The sequence below is a fragment of the Chaetodon auriga genome, chromosome 4 (assembly GCF_051107435.1).
Source record: "Chaetodon auriga isolate fChaAug3 chromosome 4, fChaAug3.hap1, whole genome shotgun sequence".
NCBI classification, from domain to species: Eukaryota; Metazoa; Chordata; class Actinopteri; order Chaetodontiformes; family Chaetodontidae; genus Chaetodon; species Chaetodon auriga.
The window spans coordinates 17,891,989-17,911,261 of NC_135077.1; the positions used below are offsets into that span (position 1 = coordinate 17,891,989).

At 44.4% G+C, this 19,273-nt stretch overlaps 1 protein-coding gene across 1 annotated transcript in view; it reads left to right on the forward strand.

The window, feature by feature from the left end:
• Nucleotides 1-1,021: 1,021 nt before the first annotated feature.
• LOC143319605 (voltage-dependent T-type calcium channel subunit alpha-1H-like) overlaps nt 1,022-19,273 on the forward strand; it is a 30,017-nt gene continuing 11,765 nt past the window's right edge. The window contains exons 1-20 of the mRNA XM_076728705.1: nt 1,022-1,110; nt 1,318-1,451; nt 1,879-1,976; nt 3,167-3,326; nt 5,034-5,346; nt 5,484-5,576; nt 5,713-6,292; nt 8,079-8,455; nt 11,266-11,417; nt 11,946-12,131; nt 12,438-12,555; nt 13,070-13,225; nt 13,977-14,064; nt 14,697-14,887; nt 15,837-16,151; nt 16,668-16,768; nt 17,053-17,176; nt 17,756-17,824; nt 18,003-18,187; nt 18,285-18,411. Of these exons, the coding sequence (XP_076584820.1) occupies nt 1,072-1,110; nt 1,318-1,451; nt 1,879-1,976; nt 3,167-3,326; nt 5,034-5,346; nt 5,484-5,576; nt 5,713-6,292; nt 8,079-8,455; nt 11,266-11,417; nt 11,946-12,131; nt 12,438-12,555; nt 13,070-13,225; nt 13,977-14,064; nt 14,697-14,887; nt 15,837-16,151; nt 16,668-16,768; nt 17,053-17,176; nt 17,756-17,824; nt 18,003-18,187; nt 18,285-18,411 (3,606 nt within the window). The 5' untranslated portion in view covers nt 1,022-1,071. The remainder of the gene's footprint in view (nt 1,111-1,317; nt 1,452-1,878; nt 1,977-3,166; nt 3,327-5,033; nt 5,347-5,483; nt 5,577-5,712; nt 6,293-8,078; nt 8,456-11,265; nt 11,418-11,945; nt 12,132-12,437; nt 12,556-13,069; nt 13,226-13,976; nt 14,065-14,696; nt 14,888-15,836; nt 16,152-16,667; nt 16,769-17,052; nt 17,177-17,755; nt 17,825-18,002; nt 18,188-18,284; nt 18,412-19,273) is intronic.

The following is a 19,273-nucleotide window of genomic DNA, read 5'->3' on the forward strand; positions in this document are numbered from 1 at the left end:
GTGTGTGTGTGTGTGTGTGTGCGCGCGCGTGCGTCTGTGTTTGTGTGAAGCCAACACAATCTTTCCCTTTAACTTTCTACTTCAGACTATTTTCCCCTTTAAACCTCCCCGCTTTTCACTTCTGAGCCGTGCTTCGTCTTCCAGTTTGACAGCAAGCAAGCAACACGGATGCACAAACACACACCGTGCACAAGTTTACATTTAAACTGACTTCAGTCGTCTCACCGACCGTTTCATGGTAGCTGTCTCGCTTTTGTAGCTGTGAATATTAAACACGTCAAACTGTTGTGTCAGAAGCTTGTAAATTAAACTTGACATGTTTAAGCTTATTATTGCAAGTTTCTACCCTTCTGGAAATTTCTTTAGGTTTGTACATTCAGTTCTGTGCTTGCAAATTCAATTTTACAAGCTGCGAGGCACAAAATTCACTCATGGAGTTGTGTGTGTGTGTGTGTGTGTGTGTGTGTGTGTGTGTGTGTGTGTGTGTGTGCGCGCACTCAGAGAGATATTTTGTGAGTTCACTCCAATAATGTTTTTGTACACTGCACAATAGACATGGCCGGACCTTTAACATCTAGCAGTCAGGGTTTCCTCCGGTTTGCTGACTGGATCCAGATGGTAACAAATCAAAGGAAAAACCTGAATAAATGAAGAGAGAAACATAATGAATGCAGGTGATTTAGCATAGGGCGCGAGGGGTCACTGAGTGGTTTGATGAGAGTGAAAACTATGTGAATCATATCCTGTGTTCCTCACCAGATCTCAGTGGGATGTATTTAAGATTTTATTGTATTTTTGACTTTTGCCTTTTTTTAAAAGAGAGGAGAGAGGGGGAACGACAAGCAGCAAGGGGCTACACAGTCTGCTAAACGGGCTACCTGAGTGCTGAGTTTTTTGAGCAGGCTACTTGGTGTGTTGTGACTGGCCGAGGGTCTTCGGTGAAATGTGCTAATGTTGAATGTGGCTGTTCTGTAATCAGTGTTCAAACTCTGCGTTGATCCTTAACCTTGTGTCACATGGTTCGAGCGTGTGAGCATTTTGGCCATCCTGCTGAACTGCGTGACTCTGGGGATGTTCCAGCCTTGTGACCACACCCCCTTCCTGCTGCAGGTAAAGCACACACATACATCCGCACGTACACGCACGCACAACCTGAAATTACAAACTAATTATGTTCAGCCGTGAGACTTTATTATCAAGGGTCTGGAAAGTTTTTGCTTTAATTTTTTTCCCACTTAATCAGTTTACGCTAATCCTCTGGGTGTGTGTGTGTGTGTGTGTGTGTGTGTGTGTGTGTGTGTGTGTGTGTGCGAGCAGGCTTTGGATGATGGGATCTTTGTGTTTTTTGCTGGGGAAATGGTGGTGAAGATGGTGGCTCTTGGGGTCATAGGTCAGAGTGGTTACCTAGGCGACACATGGAACAGATTGGACTTCTTCATCGTTCTAGTGGGGTGAGTGTTTGACAGACACACACATCCGCATGCACGCGCACACACGCGCATCTGACATTAAATATGAGCCAAAAGTGTGTGTGTATGCGTGTGTTTTGTGTAAAGCTTAGACACTTGTTTAATGCCAGTTAAATGTCAAGCGTGTGTGTGCGCGTGCTTAGACGTGTTTGGACGAAGTGTGTGTGTGTGTGTGTGTGTGTGTATGTGTGTGTGTGTGTGTGTGTGTGTGTGTGTGACAGCTCTGTAGAATGACAATGGCATCATTTGGTCCTGAGAGACAGAGACCTCGGTGATTGGTAGTTAAAAGGCTATGTGTCCCAGAGACAGTGCAGTGCGTTCTGCTGGATTCCCTGTGGACGTTCAGGGTTTGCCAAGGTCAGGCTGATCAGGATGCCAGTGACACAGCGGTGGCTTTCCCTCTCCGCAGAATGCTGGAGTACTCGCTTGATGGACACAATGTCAGCCTATCAGCTATCAGGACCGTCCGGGTTCTCCGCCCGCTGCGAGCCATCAACAGAGTTCCCAGTGAGTTTTTCTCTTGTTTCCTCCAACACACACTGCTCTCAGAGAGCATTACAGCACTTTCGTGTTGGCTTTCATTGTTTTGGCTCTGTGCTCAAGCACATTGGATTTTAAATTAAACAGTGACTGTGAGGTTAAAGTGCTGACATTAAACTTTTAGGAGTTTTAAAGTGTGCTCGCATCCAATTTGGTTGACCAGTATAGGCCTCCCCTGACTTTTGGACAATGCAGCATGTCAAACACTGCAAAGAGAGAAGAGAGGAGGCAACTAAAGAGATTTTTACGGTCAAACCATATAATGTTCTCGACTGGACAAGCTGCTGACTTCACAGTAATTCAACCTATTGTGTGTTTGACTCGCTGAAGACAAGATTGAAGGCACAAAGCCTCCAAAACAAGCCAGAAGTGAAGAAGACTCCGGTACGGGCCTGGCAGAGCGTCAGCAGGAAAGACACCAAGTGCCTGCCGAGGTCTGTGGGTCGTAGACTGAAAGTATTTAATCTGATGACTGTGCGAGACTTCTTTCAGGTCATGTTAACTTGTCCAATCAACTCTCTGCCCCCTTTAATTGGTGGGCCACGCATCAAATTGTACGAAATTCCTACACTGTTCATCTGATGTGGAAACACACCACCTCAGCTGAAAGTCAGCAAGCTCATTAGTCACAGCCAAGACAATGAAGAACCTGTCACTGTCCTTGTACTCTGACTGCACTGGAAATTCCACTTTGTTTCTTTAATTTCCCAAGCAGCCCAGCAGTTAACAGGAGCAGCTTTCCTTCTGATATACGTATGTGTAAACAAGAACACAGTGAATAAAGTCCTGGGAATCATTGTGATGCTCCTGTTGCTCACAAACTGGCCAGCCAACTTGACTTTTTTTTACTACACTATGACCTTGGCACAACTCAGACTGAGTTCTCATAAAATTGTGAGTGTGTGTTTGAAGTAGCCAAGTCCAGAATCAGTAAGGAGGAGGGTTTCCATGTGAGCAGAGTGCTATGGAGGCCAGTTATCAGCGTTTGAACTCGAATTATTTGCCATTCAGTTAAGTGCACTGTTAAGAGATTTCTCCTGTCTGGCCAACACTTCCTGTGACATTAAAATTTATGCTTTAATACGCATCTTTGCTAGTGTGTGGTGTTTACTGCGCCCTTGCCTGTGCTGTATGTGTGTGTTTGTGTGTGTTGGTAGGTATGCGTATTCTGGTGACCCTCCTCCTCGACACGCTTCCCATGCTGGGCAACGTGCTGGCACTGTGCTTCTTCGTCTTCTTCATCTTCGGCATCGTTGGCGTGCAGCTGTGGGCCGGGCTGCTGAGGAACCGCTGTTTCATGGGAGAGGATATCAAGATGTGAGTTACTATAGTAACTGGCAGATGTCACAACACTGGGATGCGCTGACCTCATTAATGTGAAAAGTTTGCTCACCACTGATTAGCTTCTTTCACCCAGCTATTATTTCGTGGAGGAGATCAATATCGCAGATAGGCTGATCTTGTTTGTTCTCTAATCAGCTCCATCTGGGAGGGAGTAAATGTGTTTCCTGCTGGAACCTCCAGCATCAGAGATCACAAATCAAGGGATTAAGAGGACTAAGTGAATTTGGTGTGTCGTTCTTCAGGGACTCTCAGATGTGATCTGTCAGACCTGTTCTCTCCTACATGATCCTTCACGTCATGCACGATCACTGTAGAACTGACACTGTTACACCTCACTCTCACTGATGTTCACGCTCGCGTGTCCACTAACACGATCACATAACATCAGATAACATCAGATAACATCACGTTCACCTCCTGGCCTCACGTCTGCTCAACCGTCCTCCTCAGGTAATAATAACTGGCAGGGGTAATGTGGTTACAAGCCAGTAATGAATGCAAGACAATATTATGTCAAAAACAGAAGGTGAACGTGATGAAGGGTCTCGAAAAGCAAAAACCTTTTTATTATTTTCACTTCATCACGGAGCCAGCTGTCATTTCCAACATTACAGCTGAATCAGGAAAGGCAGTATCATGCTGTTATTGGCTCTCGCCCTCATCACATGTGGTTAGCTAACCACATTAGCTAGCTAATCCTTCCTCAGATCTTATTTTTAGTTAGTTTCTTCTGCTTCATAAACAACAAAATAACCTTTTCTAATAAGACGTGAGAGAGCACCACTCCACAGATGATTGATTGCTTATCTCTCCTCTGCACCCTCCCTCTTCTTTTTTTACCGTCATCTGTATTTCTCTCTGTTTCCTCATTTCCTCCTTTAACACCCTTGTGTATTTCACACTGTCTTTCTGTTTTTTCCCAGTACAAACAAAAGGTCAATAAAATAAGTTATCTTCCTAAGAATTGTCCAAGCTTTACTTGAAGTTGTCCAGAACGGTACTGTCTTTATTTTTAGTCTCCGTTTGCGTGGGGGTGGGGGGGTGGGGGTATTTTAAAGGCTGGCGATATTCAATATTATTCTTATTGTCAACAAATCCCATGAAAGGACCACAAGCAATGAATTGATTCATCCAATAAGTATTATTTGTGTAGCCAAAGCCTGATACAGCTTATTCCTCTGTGCCGTAGAGCTCCAAACTATTAGAAACACATTAGTGAGCCACAGCGTTGGCACTGAGTGACACGTTCCTTCATTTAAATGAACTTGTAGTTTTGAGGCAATCTCACGTACACCGCCCTGTTGTTGTGTCCTCTGTCTCACCGAATATCAGTTAATTCATGGCTGTAAATAGTCCAAATTCAATATTTCCTCCTATCTATGCAATGACTGCCAGCTCTTTGTAAAAGTAAAATTATATTTCTAATTTTGTGACCCGTTTTTAAAGATGTACATCTTCTTAAGGACTGATGGGCTCAGAGTGCCACAGAGAAGAAAAAGAAGTTGGAAAATGAGAAACATACTCAAGCATTGCTGGTTTTGGTCTTTTCAGGAGATTTGTTGACAGTTAGGAAACAAGTTGTGCTGAGCTGATAGATTTGATTACTACAAATGAGTTAAGCATTTTTATACATGTGTAATAGATGCAATGAAATGTCAAACATCTGCCCTTCTTTTCCAGGAGATATAACATTTCCTTCCTGAGTGGCTACTATCAGCCAGATGGCACCGATGACCACCCCTTCATCTGCTCAACGGAGAGAGAGAACGGGATGCTTCGGTGCTCTGATGTGCCTCGCCGACGCGTAGCCGGGATTTCCTGCGTCCTGGGTGCTGAGGAGGCCCGCCCAGAGATAGGACCTACAGCGGATGAACCAGTGTCATGTATAAACTGGTACCAGTTCTACAATGAGTGTCGGGCCGGGGAAGTAAATCCACACAAAGGAGCTATTAACTTTGATAACATTGGATATGCGTGGATCGCCATTTTTCAGGTAAACGATTGAAGGGTTTATATACAGAGAAACGGCTTTAATCAGTGAATGCACACTGCACAGCACGCTTTACTGTGATTACTTTTGGTCTGTGTGTGTGTGTGTGTGTGTGTGTGTGTGTGTGTGTTTTCATACAGGTAATTACTCTAGAAGGTTGGGTAGACATCATGTACTACGTTATGGATGCACACTCTTTCTACAACTTCATCTATTTCATCTTCCTCATTATAGTAAGTACACACACACACACACACACACACACACACACACACGCACACACGCAGATGAAAACTTGCATAACAGTGAGATGAAATGTAATGCACTGCACGCTGCAATAGTTTGTAATGTGTGTGTTGTCACGGTCAGGTGGGCTCCTTCTTCATGATCAACCTGTGCCTGGTCGTCATCGCAACCCAGTTTTCTGAGACGAAGCAGAGGGAACACGCCTTAATGAAATCGGAGCAACGCGCACGCCAGCTCCATCAATCGGCTTCCACGCTGGCTAGCGACAGCCAACCAGGAAGCTGCTACGAGGAGATCATCCGCTACGTGGCGCACCTGGGCCGCAAGGCGTGGAGACGACTGTCCCGCTGGTACGCTCACACACGCCCGCGCTTTCACTGCGCGTGTGTGTGCCAGACAGACAGAGGCGGTGGAGCCGCCAGGGGAGGCGGAGTTGGGGAAATGAACGGACTCGCCCACCGTCACTCAGGCCACGCTCCCAACGACCTGTCACACCTTCATCAGCTTTATCATCGTCATCACCAGCATCATCACCAGCATCATCAGCCTCAGTCGGAGCCCGCCGTCAGTAATGGAGGGAATGGTTTTAATTACCCCTTCATCTCGCCCCTCTTCAGCCACTTGGATGCAAAGGGCCGGGACCAGAAGGGGCTGGTTGCCACAGAGACCATCAACAGACTGCCACAGCTGGTGGTGGAGCATGGTGAGAACGAAGGGTTGTGTGTGTGTGTTTGTGAGTGTGTGTGAGTGCTGTCAAGGTCATAGCTTCTCAACCTGGGCCTTACAGAGGTGGGGGCACAGGACTGGAGACCAGCACTGGACCCACTGTATTCTAGCAGCATTGGCAGTTTTTGTGATTTGAGTAACTTTGCTTGCTTCTTTTAATTATTTCTTTATTGAATAATAATAATAATCATCAATAATCTAAACTCATCCTCAGCAGCAGTACCCTTAGACCTGCAGATCACAGACTTCTGCCACCTTTGACACAATGAAGGTGAATTTAATTTTTGTGCCCAAAGCATCATATGAAAGCAGAGGAGCTTCCACAGGCTAGAGTCTGCAAAATGTTTTTTATGTGGTACACTGACAAGCTTTCGGTCATAGACCTTGATCAGGCCTACAAGACAAACTCAGTGCAAGAACACTGTGGTTTATTTATACATTGAGGTAATTAGCCCCAAGGCAACACATCTGTGTAGCCCTTACATAAGATCACACTCGGGGCATTGTAGTCCCATGGCAGTTGTGGACCACAAAGATGTATGATGTATGTAAAAAGGCAAACACACATTTCCAACACTGTGCACAGTTCCACATGGCGAGTTACAGCATTATAAAGACACATGATTGAAAAAATCGAATAGCAGCATGTCTTATCAGATACAATGTCAGGTGACTGTGGATTAACCACACACCGTTTTTTGACTCAAGAACCTAGAAAATGCTGAAAACTGCTGGCTCCCACCAGGTCCTTGAGGTTTTTAAGGTGCTGATTTCCCACATGTGAAGGGTCTCAATGGGTGCTCCATGAAATTGACTCACTTCAGAGAAACTACATGGTCAAAATCAAAGCAGCAGACCCCATGACACCTTGACTTTGAATCCCTCGAATGGGTCATGCTCCAAAAACACAACACCTGTGAAATCCACACCCCCAGTCGGTAACACAGACGTCCATTAAAAAGCAGTCATCAGGGGCTGTTTTCTCAGTGCTCCTCTCAGATGACATACATCTGTTTTCACAGGCTAAGTAGCGCTCCTCATGGTGGGTAAACTGACCTTGATGTGTAAAATCGGTTAAGTAACAGCGAAAAGACGTCAAATTTTAATACAATTCAGTAATAAATTCTAATTGTAGCTTCCAGTACACAAAAGAAATGCTTACAAATTATTCAGAATGCTTTTACATGCACGAGGGATTCTGGGTCCAAACTGTGGAAATCACAGCTCTGGATATTAAGTTGATTTTTTTGTGTATGTGGTGTAAGTTTCCTCGCAGCCCACATTATCTATAGACACACAGCACAGAACAACTTGATTGGATTTACTATATCAGTCTCCAGTGAAACACAAATTTGTTATAATTGTGATGACAAGTGAACCGCTCGTGCTCGATCAGTGTTTGTTGTTATGTCATTGGAGCATTCCTCCCGAGCTGCAAGCTAATGAATTCTGCTGAAATCTTACTCCCGCTTCACTCCACACCCCTGCCCCCCCAACACATACATACACATATGCTCGCGCACACAGACACACACATCCCTGTTCTAATAAAAGAACTCCCCCTCTGCACAAAAGCATCCCAACTGCACAGTAGCTTCCGTGTTATTGAATTTTTGTCTCCCAGAAATGAAATGAAGGTGCACTCCTTTACCAAGCAGAGAACATATTGAATGACAGAATGTGCGACATATAGAATCAACTATTGACTGTGTGCATGCAGGATCTTTGTGTGTCTACATCACCTCCTCCTTTTGTCTGTGCAGGTGGATGCACCGGCCACCCTGCGTTACCTTTGCCAGGTGAAGTCCCAGTCGAGCCCTCAGTTTGCCCGTACTGCATCTACTACAACCAACTTAGTGACAGCGAAAAAGTTAACGAGCAGACTGAAGACCAGCATCACGGGTACAGCAACTCGTGTCATGGCCACAGCCCGTGTCATAGCAATAGCCCGTGTCACGGTGGCAGCCCCTGTCGCAGTAATGCACAGGTGTCTGAGCCAAAGAAAAGGCTGTGCGAGCGTTGCTGGGCGCTACTCCAAACTAAACTGGATCTCATTGTTGGCAGCAGATACTTCAACAGAGGAATCATGATTGCTATCCTTATTAACACGCTGTCGATGGGCATTGAGTACCACGAACAGGTATGTTTGTGTGTGTAGTAGCGGAGGAGGCTGCATGTTTGTGTGTGCACATGCATAGCTGTGTGCGCGCCTCTTGGAGATTGTACTTTGATTGAAAATGGATGTGCTAATCACTGTGTGTGGTGGAGTCAATGAACTTACCCTCCAATCAACACTTACAGCACCAGGCATATGGGATCATGAAGTGTGTGTGTGTGTTTGTGTGTGTTTGTGTGTGTGGCACCAGGCATATGGGATCATGAAGTGTGTGTGCGTGCATGTGTTTGACTGTGTGTGGGTGTGTGCACTCATGTATCAGGAGATGGAGAAACTCATAAGACCTGAAGTGTTAATTAAAGCGTGACCCTGGGACAGGAGAGAGAGTGAGCGGTGGGGAGACGGGGCAGAGTGAGAAAAGCGAGCGAGAGCGAACGGGGGGGCTGAGGAGGAGGAGGAGGAGGAGGAGGAGGACAGATCTGACATTGTGATTGGCTGAAAGGCAGGGAAAGACTGTTAGAGACGGAGGAGGATTGCATGTGGCCCATTTCCTGAACAATATGATAGATCTGGACGGCCTTAACTTCTTGAATGGCTAATATTTAAGGACTATTTTAACCTTTTTTATTATCAACAGATCTTCTGAAGAGACCAAAACCAACAATGAGAATGTATGAATGAATATGAATGTGTTTCCAGAGCCTGTTCTAGCCTTTTTTTGTCATCCAAAAACCAAGTAAAGAGCCATACTGTTTCACTGGGCGACATTCCCTCACTGCAGTGAACGTGACCAGTGCAGCTAAGTGTGAAACCCCTCAGAGGTTTGTTTTTGATCTCTGGAGAGTCGCTCAGTCAGGCAGATGTCACTGAACATGCTTAGAGACACAGTTACTTGTTTACACTGCCTTGTTGGTTTGACGAGCCGGGAGAAGTAAACCATGTTTGTAATTACTGTAATGAAGAGCTGTCACCTCATGTCATGGTATAGCTCTTTTGTGTGGCTTTAATACTGTAGTTTTAATTGGAAAAAACAGATAAATTAGGCTTTGGAAATGCATACAATAGACTGTTCTTTAGTTTTGTTGATCATCTTAAAGCATTAAAAAAAAACAGCTTTACCCTTTAAGCCCGAGGTTCTCAAACTTTTTCTGCCATGCCCCCTGCCCTCCTGTAAACAAATTTAATTGACACAAACCACTAACGATAATGTCAGAACAAAACAAAACAGACCGGACTGAATGTCATTTTATTTAAATATCATTATCTAGAACAGGGGTGGGGAACCTTTTTCCTATCAAGGACCATTTCAAATCTTATAACATCCCTCAGGGGCCAGACTAAATTATTGAACACATATATCACATTAACCTCTGCGATGGCTGGAACTGCTTCTCTTTGGCGCGGCGACTGATGTCAGATGGTAGTGATGATGATGCCGTTCGTGCTCCTCACAACTGGTTTTACAGGTTTGGGTCAGTCAGTGTGATGCTCGCAGTAGTGGGTTGTCTCAAACAGAGATGCAAACTTCAGGACATGTCTCGTCAGAATGGGAAAATTGTCAGGACGTATGTGCAGTTTATATGACAGCGTAGCAAATGCATTCACTTCCTTTGGTTTGCTTTCTATGTACTGAAACCTCTTCATCATGCCTGAAGGAGTTTTCACACTCACCAGCACATTCAGGTGTCACAGCAGGCTTTTGTTCTTGCAGAGCAGGAAAATGCACAGTGTTTCCTCTTTCCAGTTGCACTTGCCACAGCTTAAATTTAGCTTCAAATGATTTCACATTTGAAAGCAGAGAGCTGAGACGCTGGCTGGAGCTTCAGGTTCAGCTCTGAGAGGTGTAACGTCCACCATGGAGACCAAAGCAGACAGACCCCTGCTATCACTGAGTTTCCACGGCAGGTTTTTCTTCATCTCCATGAATTCTTTGAGGCTAACAAGCTCCTTAGCTATCAGCTCTCTCACCACAAAACCTGCCTGCCTAACGCTGTCTCTGTCAGCATGTGTAGTCTTGTGAAAGCTGCTTGTTGGGCATCCAAACTCTGCTGAAGAGCGTCAACTTTATCCAATCGCATTTGTCCGTTCAGCTCATTCAGTTTACCTGTTTCGAACTGTAATGATGTTCGAGTTCGGCCTTTTTCATCACTGCGAGTGCGTCCTCACAAACCTGGCACACTGGCTTCCCTTTTACTTCAACAACAAGAAATTGTTTAGCATTTCTCTTGGAAAGCACAACATTCAGCTGGTTTTTTTTTGTATTTATGAATTGTCTCGCCGATCAGATCAAGTTGTCTCACACACCTGATCTAGAACCTGTGCTACGACAAATACAAGACACTCTTTGGACTTCCATGTAGCACCACTGTTTTAAATTTTTGCCCTTGTCAAAAATCTGGCCATCTTGAATTGTTTTCCAGTCTAGACACTCTTATTTTATGTGAATCAGATTGAGACTTGAGAACTTAAAAAATGTCCTTGCAGTCATTTGTGTTCGTTTTGCAGCACCTCAATAGTTTGAGTACCACTGCTCTAAGTAATATCAATAGGATTAATAATAAAGTGCACTTATTCTACTCCGAAGGATTGTGGGTAAAAACACAACTGCAGTCACTCCTAGGGCAGCTTCTATCCAAATCTCAGACTTTATCCACTTAAACCTACATCGTAGCTTTGACTAGCATTTTTAGAAATTCCTAACATGTTGACTCAACTGCGCTCCTCACCGCCCGTCTGTCTGTCTCTGTTTATTTGTTCATTTTTCTGTGTGCCTGTCCAATATCTGTACATCAATCTCTCCCACTTTTCTCTCCACAAATGCTGCGTCTCGTCAGCCCCAGGAGCTGACAGATATTTTGGAGATCAGTAACATGGTGTTCACGAGTCTGTTCAGTCTGGAGATGCTGCTGAAGCTCCTGGCTCTCGGGCTCTTTGGCTACATCAAGAACCCCTACAACGGCTTTGACACCATCATTGTCATCATCAGGTAGGGCTTGGGGGTGGGCCGGGGGTGAGGATTCTTGTTTGTTTACCGCAAAATGGGAGTTCTGTTGTTGGACATTTGTCTTGACATTGGAAAGTCTTCATCGTGAGTCAGTACTGCAGTTACATCTCCCAAGCTGTCACAGTCGTCCCAGTTCTGGCAGTGAAGCCATGTGATTGCACTCTTAGTCCAGAGGCCCTGTATTCACTCCATTATGTAGTACTACAAGCTAAATTATGTATCTGTGCTTGAAGGCTTTGCTTGTATACTGTGCCAATGCACACTGCTCCCACCTTCTTTATTGGCTGGTAAGTTGTAAACAGCGTTGGCCCATTTCCTCTTTTCAGTTGCCACATGTAGCTGGAAAAATGATTTAGCACTTTCCCTTGCTGAAAGGGAGGCTTTTGTGGGTGATACTAATGCTGACTTCAAAAGAGGTACAGCTGAGGTGAAGTCCACATTGATTCCCTTGAATTTAATGTGAGTTTAACTTTGTGTTCACAATCTGCTTGTCATCGCTGTGTGTTTTAGTGTGTGGGAGATTGCGGTCGAGGCAGAGGGAGGCTTGTCTGTGCTGCGTACCTTCCGTCTGCTCAGAGTTTTGAAGCTGGTCCGGTTCCTTCCTGCCCTGAGGAGGCAGCTGGTGGTGCTGATGAAGACCATGGACAATGTGGCCACGTTCTGCATGTTGCTGATGCTTTTTATATTCATATTCAGGTATATTCTATCTTTCTCTAAAGGTGATGCTGTGGGCTGAGTCTCACAATCCAAACTGTTTTCTCAGCTTTAATTATACTGATTATCCTCACAATAATCAAAATCTTGACTACTGACCTTTTTCTTGCTTGGGTGTAGGACATATTACCACGTGTATCATCATCTTTTTCACACAAACACGATTTCTCAAGCAGGCAGCATTACTGCATCTTGTTGCAGAGTATCCATATTAAATTACCATGTAATGAAAGTTATGTATTTTCTCATCGTTTCGTGTGCCTGTGTGTGTTTCTTTGTGTGCTGCAGTATCTTGGGGATGCATCTGTTCGGCTGTAAATTCGGTTTGCGACAAGACAGTGGAGACACTTTACCTGACAGAAAAAACTTTGACTCTCTGCTCTGGGCGACTGTCACTGTGTTTCAGGTTAGACACACACACCAACATGCCCTCTCTTTCACACAAATACAAACATACAGATGCGTTTGAGCACACCAACACATCGGAAATATTTAATTCAGAGGAATTTCCCCATCTATGTAATTTTTAAATGAATTGGGATGACATTCACATGCTGTCACCAGCAGCAGCGCTGATGATCTTCTCCATTATTTCATTTGCTCCAAGTGCTCACGCTCGACTTTTCAACAAAATATAAAAACTGTCCCAGTGGGCAGGTAAGATACGCTTCACAAGCAGAGGGGGAGGAAGAATAATGAAACATGCACTCCACAGGAGCTCATTTAACACTGATGAGCATCATTACTGTTCAACTGACAATGAGATATTAAAGGAGGAATCTGCTCTTATTCTTCTTTTTGGCCTTACAGCAGCTGCTGTTGCATTTCTGGTCCATTGTCGTGTTCAACATGCATTTTTCTGATCTCCTCATACGTTTGACTTGTACCGCCTGTCTCTCCACGTCTCCTCCCCTCTGCAGATCCTCACCCAGGAGGACTGGAATGCGGTACTCTATAACGGGATGGCTTCCACCTCGCCGTTGGCTGCCCTCTATTTTGTAGCCCTCATGACCTTTGGCAACTACGTCCTCTTCAACTTGCTCGTTGCCATTTTGGTGGAGGGCTTTCAAGCCGAAGTAAGGGCAAAGATGCAGTTTTATTTGAGCTACTTACGGAACGAGGCAGAGAGAACGAGACTAATTGAGCTCTGTTGTGTTGATGATACCAAAGCTGCTTACAAGAGAATAATCTCTACCATCCTGCTTGTGTGGTTTCCTCCCTCTCTCTTTATCCATCACTCTTTTTTTTGTCCTCTCTTCCTCCATCTCTCTCTCTCCTTCTCTCCCCTATTCTCTCTTTCTCTATACCATTCTTTCTGGCTGACACACACACACACACACACACACACACACACACACAAATACTCTCCAGGGTAGGGATGTGTTTGATATCGCCTGCCATTCACAGCTGGTGAGCTTTTGTTGTTTAGTTTTCATCTTTTATCTCCAGCATCAGAGAGCACTTGCTCTCTCTCTCTCTCTATCACACACACACACACACACACACACACACACACACACACACAAATACCCTTTGCCAAAGCCGTCTGCCTCCATCTTTCTGGCGTGAATTTTAATTAAATTCAGTAAAGCTTTATTGGCGTGACTACAGGAGATCGCTGCCAAAGCCATGCACATAACTCAACTAGAGAACACTGGAGATCCCCTCCGCCCGCCTGCCTCCCGCTCTTTGTTCCTCAGTCTTTCCCCCTCGAATTGCTCATATTTTTCCATTTTACAACAGTCTACAGACTGAGAAAAGGCAGATGATGATGATGAAGATTATGACAATAGTGGTAATCCCAGTGTTGCGCGTGTGTGTTTTCAGGGTGATGCCAACAGATCTGAGACAGATGAGGACAGACAATCGCTCTCGTACGAGGATGAGGAGAAGCTGAGAGAGCTGTACGCTGCAGGTACAGACCCTTAGATCAACTTTGAACAGGACATGGAAACATGCACACAACCACCTTAAAGGATCATTTTGGTTTATTACAACGTGGCTCGACATTGCCGTACTTGATGCAGTTGTATATTGCACATGGTTTTCCTTTATTTTGAAGGAGCCTTGAAAAAAGTCTGTAAAATGTTCTATTAGTTGGGATACGTATGTTCTTTTTTTGTTTTTGTGAAATCTTAATTTGAAAACAGCTGAACGTCCCAGTTTCGCTTTATCCAACAGATCTAGATCTGAGAGCTGTTTTCTAAGATTCCTATCTAGTCTGTCAAGGCCGAGTACTGTTAACTGTTGAACCGTCAGTAGTTACTCATGTATTTCTAAAACGTTCTTTGCCGAAGAATTTTTAATGGCAATGTCTACAAAAGGTTGGTATCTGCCTTTTTAAAACTTCATTATGTCCTTAAATTCTAAAGTATGAAAGCTGCACTTCAGATTAGAAGAAAAAGAAAACTGTTGCCATGACATCTGTGTCTTCAATGTGTCTGCAGCCCTGATCATAACCGACACAAACAATGGCTGAACCTATGAAAATAATGTTATGAAGCTGTCAGTAAAACTGGTTGAGTCTGGCTGTTTGTGTGTGCACAGAGCTCAAGATCCAGGCCATGATGCTGAGCCCCAACGGTCTGCTGAATCCAAAAGCCTCCATGCCCCTCCCTCCTCCACCTCCTCTGCCAGTCATCACGCACACCGCAGCCACGCCCACCATCAACTCCAGCCAGTCTCGCCGGGCCAGTGCCGCTTCCATGGACGTCAACAGCGTCGAGCAGAGGTCGCCGGTGAGCCTTGGACACGTGCTTTTACCGACAGTATATTATCACCACATTAACTATCAGTAATAAAGTTGATTTACAGACACACTCAAACAGAGTGACAGAGGGAGTAACCTGGGCAGTGCAGGAAAACATGACATGCTCTTTGCAGCCGTCACGGCCTGTCTGAATTTTCTTTGAACCGTCTCAATTAGATCTTTTTTGAAAAAGTCCAGCACACACCATGCATTTGAATCACAGCCCTCTGCAGTCGGCAGGCGTCCGCTGCTGTTGTTTCAGAGCTGTCGGTTCTGGTCAAAAGCAGAACTACAGTTTTCTCCACCCAGAGCTGAGATCAGGTTTTCTCCCACGATTCTTAGCAACACGTAAGCTTAGCCTCCAGCTGTGGATGGCAGCAAGGATTTTCTTGGCCTTTTTATGACATTTCAGGTGGTTGTACTGAGTTTTCTGCTGTTCTGACAGTTATCATCCTACATACAGCACACTGTTTATACATGTAAGCATGTAGCTCGAGGTGGATACATTTATTTGTTCTTCCTCACCGCCACAGGGATTGTGCAACTAAGATATTTTTGGTCTTCCTAAAATGCCTTTTCTTTCATTGTATTTTTTATTTCTGCTTCTCTGTCACTTGTCATTTGTTGATAGTGCTTAGGCAGATTTTAGGAGCATTTCTTTTCTCCCTGCTAATACAAACATGGCAGAATCATTGTCACATAAAAGTGGGATTGCATAGAGGCCTGATTGGAGATTGTGGTCATGTTTTGATGAATTCTACAGCCCGAGTGTTTGTCCTCATGTGCAGCTCCAAGCGAAATCAGACATGAAATGACAACATAGCTCCTCAGCACCAATACTGACTCAACCCTCCGCAGGGTACCTTTAATCTGTGGAGAATTTAATCTTTATGTGCACTCAGTCTGAAAATCCAACTAGCTGTTACTGTTGTTTGCAGCTGCAGTCTTTACAGTATTTGTGCGAGAGCGGGCCGGAGAGTCGCCGCTCCAGCTGGACCAGCATTGGCCGAGCCCCCAGCCTCCACAGGAAGAGCCAGTCGGGGGAGATGGAGTCCCTGCTGTCTGACACACACTCGAGCTCCAACCTCAGCAGCAGGGAGCAGTCTCTGGACCAGCCGGAGTACCTGCAGGTGCCCCTGCTCCACCCGCCCGACTGCAACGGCACCACCTTTCACCTCCCTGACCACTGCTACGACGACGCTCCCCTGACCACACATTACCACAGCGATCAGGAGGAGGATGAGGCTGAGGAGGTGTGAAAATGAACATCGACGTTAGGCTGTTTAAGACGTTCTTGATCAAATCAAAAGGAAAAAGCATTTTGATTGTGTCGCGCTTCACTTACTTCAGATGAAACAAGTAAATATAAGAGTTAGTTTAGGCGTATTCAGAAGTTCAAAAGCTGCTGCTGCTAATTATCTTGTGAGAGCATAAATTCCAACCTTAGTGACCTTAGACACTTACGTAACTTTGAAAATATTTAATTAGCTGATTTTAAATTATGAGCAGGGTGGCGGAAATACTGGGAACATTGTTTAAAAAGCCTGCGATGTGTTTGTGAATTTTTCTGCACACGTACGGATACAACCTGAGGTCACTGTTTTCCACAGAGTAAAATAATACTTCAGCTTCATCCTACGTTATAGGAACCTGAACACAGGATGAATTTGGAGTGTAGATTATGCTTGAGAAAATGAACAAATGATGCCAAAAAAATTATGTATATGAAGGCATCTAAGTGGGCTTGTGTGTGTCTGTGTTCCCTCCAGAGTTTATGTAAGAAGCTGAAGAAGATGCTGGAGCCATATGAGCCTCAGTGGTGCCTGGAGCATGAAGAGTGGTCTCTCTATCTGTTCGCTCCAAACAACCGGTAAATACGCACTGCGCAGACACACACACACACACACACACACACACACAGCCCCTGATATCCTCCTGAGTGGCCTGCGTGGCTTAAACCACAACATGTGTGAAAATTCACAGTTAAAGTGTGAAGGATAAAGCTGGGGTTAGTAACACAATTCTCACTTTTATCAATTAAATCTGGCCCAGTGAAATCACACATGATGCTGACAAACGCAGCGATGGAAGCAGTGCCTGGTGAGTAATAGGTAATACGACCTGATGGCGCTCTCTCTCTTTTTCTCTCTTTAGGTTCAGGTTGTGGTGTCAGAGGGTCATAAGTCACAAGCTGTTTGATCACGTCATCCTCCTCTTCATCTTCCTTAACTGTATCACCATTGCCCTGGAGAGACCTGACATACAGTCCAACAGCATGGTAACACACAGGCGCAAAACACACGCATCCCCCAGCACCATGAAAACTAGATGCCCAACTACAACTTCTAACATAAATTTAATGGTTCTAATGGTGCTAAATTGGATTCTAATGTCAACAACAACATCCAGCCTGAACTTCAAACAGCCCTTTAAAGAAGCAGTGACCTTCCAACATGTCCACACTGTCAAGGTTTAAAACTGAATATCAGTCCTCACAGAGACAGAAGTACAAGCTCACACACTCACACACACACACACACACACACACACACACACACACAAAACACAAGCTGTCGACTGTGGCGGAGTTCATCTGCTTGTTGCTGATGTAAGAGCGATTTGGGAATCATTATAAGAACACGTGCTGTTCTCGGTATGTTTTTATTATGTTTCTCCTACAGTTGTAATGGATTTGATTTCAGCTCATTATGTAACACGTCGCAGTCAATTTGAACCCAGAATCAAAGCTGATGCTACTGGGATGCCAAGACCTTAAACTGAGGAATGTGCTGCTCTGCGTGTGTCTGTGTACACTCTTACCTTTATGTGTGTGTGTGTGCGCACATGTGTGTGACAGGAGCGGGTGTTCCTCAGTGTGTCCAATTACATCTTCACTGTGATCTTCGTGGGTGAAATGATGATCAAGGTAACTATAACAAGACACGTTTTCTGAATTAGAACTTCACTCCAAAGTCATTTTCTCATCTTAAAGGGCAATTTTCTCCATGGGTGGGGACAATTGCTTTCAGTCTCATTTTATACCTCATATTCTTTTACTATTTGAGTAACTTTTGCTGGATGTGTGTGTGTGTTTGTGTGGCAAGGTGGTAGCTATGGGCCTGTACTTTGGGCACGGTGTGTACCTGCAGAGCAGCTGGAATATCTTAGACGGGCTGCTGGTGTTTGTGTCTCTGGTGGACATCCTGGTCTCCATCGCATCAACAGGTGGTAATCGAATCTTTGGGATCCTCCGTGTGCTTCGTCTGCTCCGCACGCTGCGACCACTCAGGTGGGAGTACAGGCGATTTTTTTCTCGTGTTTACTCCATTAATATTATCTGGTGCGCTTATGTAGCATGACTGTGACTGCGTGTTTGTGTGTTGCAGGGTGATAAGTCGAGCTCCTGGTCTAAAACTGGTGGTGGAGACTCTGATCACGTCGCTCAGACCCATCGGGAATATCGTGCTCATCTGCTGTGCTTTTTTCATCGTGTTTGGAATTCTGGGAGTCCAGGTAAACATTTGTACTGCGTATTCCCCGTTCATCCTCTGTTGGTTGAAGATAATCCTCATTTATTTAGTTTTTTTTGCAGATTTTCTGTCAGTCTAAGCTTATTTTCACCTGGTTTTATGTGCCCAAATATACTAAGCTTGTGTTTTCTGCTGCAAGAAGACACGGATCATCGTGGTTTAAAATAAATGAGGTACAGCCCAGAAAGTGCTTCAGGTAATAAAAAGTGAAGGAGAAAAATTCGGAGGAAATGCAAATGAGCTGCTGATTATGCACCAGAGTCTCTGGAAGTAATTAAAAAAACAATGGTTGAACTGCAGAGGGATTGTGCTGAGAATGTTATTTTTAATTAAATTTAAATGTAATTTTGTATTACTAACTTTGCTGATAATTGATGAAATGAGCATGAAATTTATTTATTTTAGGTGATTTTGTCAGTTTTTGAATACACAAACTGATAAATTAGGCTTTTTAATATCTAACCCCAGTTGTACAGGATATAAAAAAGGAGGCATCAGTAAGATTATCACAGTGGTTTCCAATCTGTGGGCTGGGACCCCCATGGAGTCCCAAGATGAATCTGAAGGGTCCCAAATAATTAAAGGTATAAGAAAGAAAAAAAAATTACAAAATATGTTTATTTTATTACTGCATTTGATGAGTAATTGCCTTTTTTTTCTTGTGAAATACCAAATACTTTCATTTCATCAGGCCCTGAAATCCCTACTTACAAATACCGTTTTTTTAAACCTTTATTTAAATTGTGTTTTTGTGAGCGATCCTCCTCTAGAGTATGTACTAGTCTCTATTAGCAAATATTCCTGCAAATATTCAAATGCTTGCACAGGAAATGATGCTTGGTGAA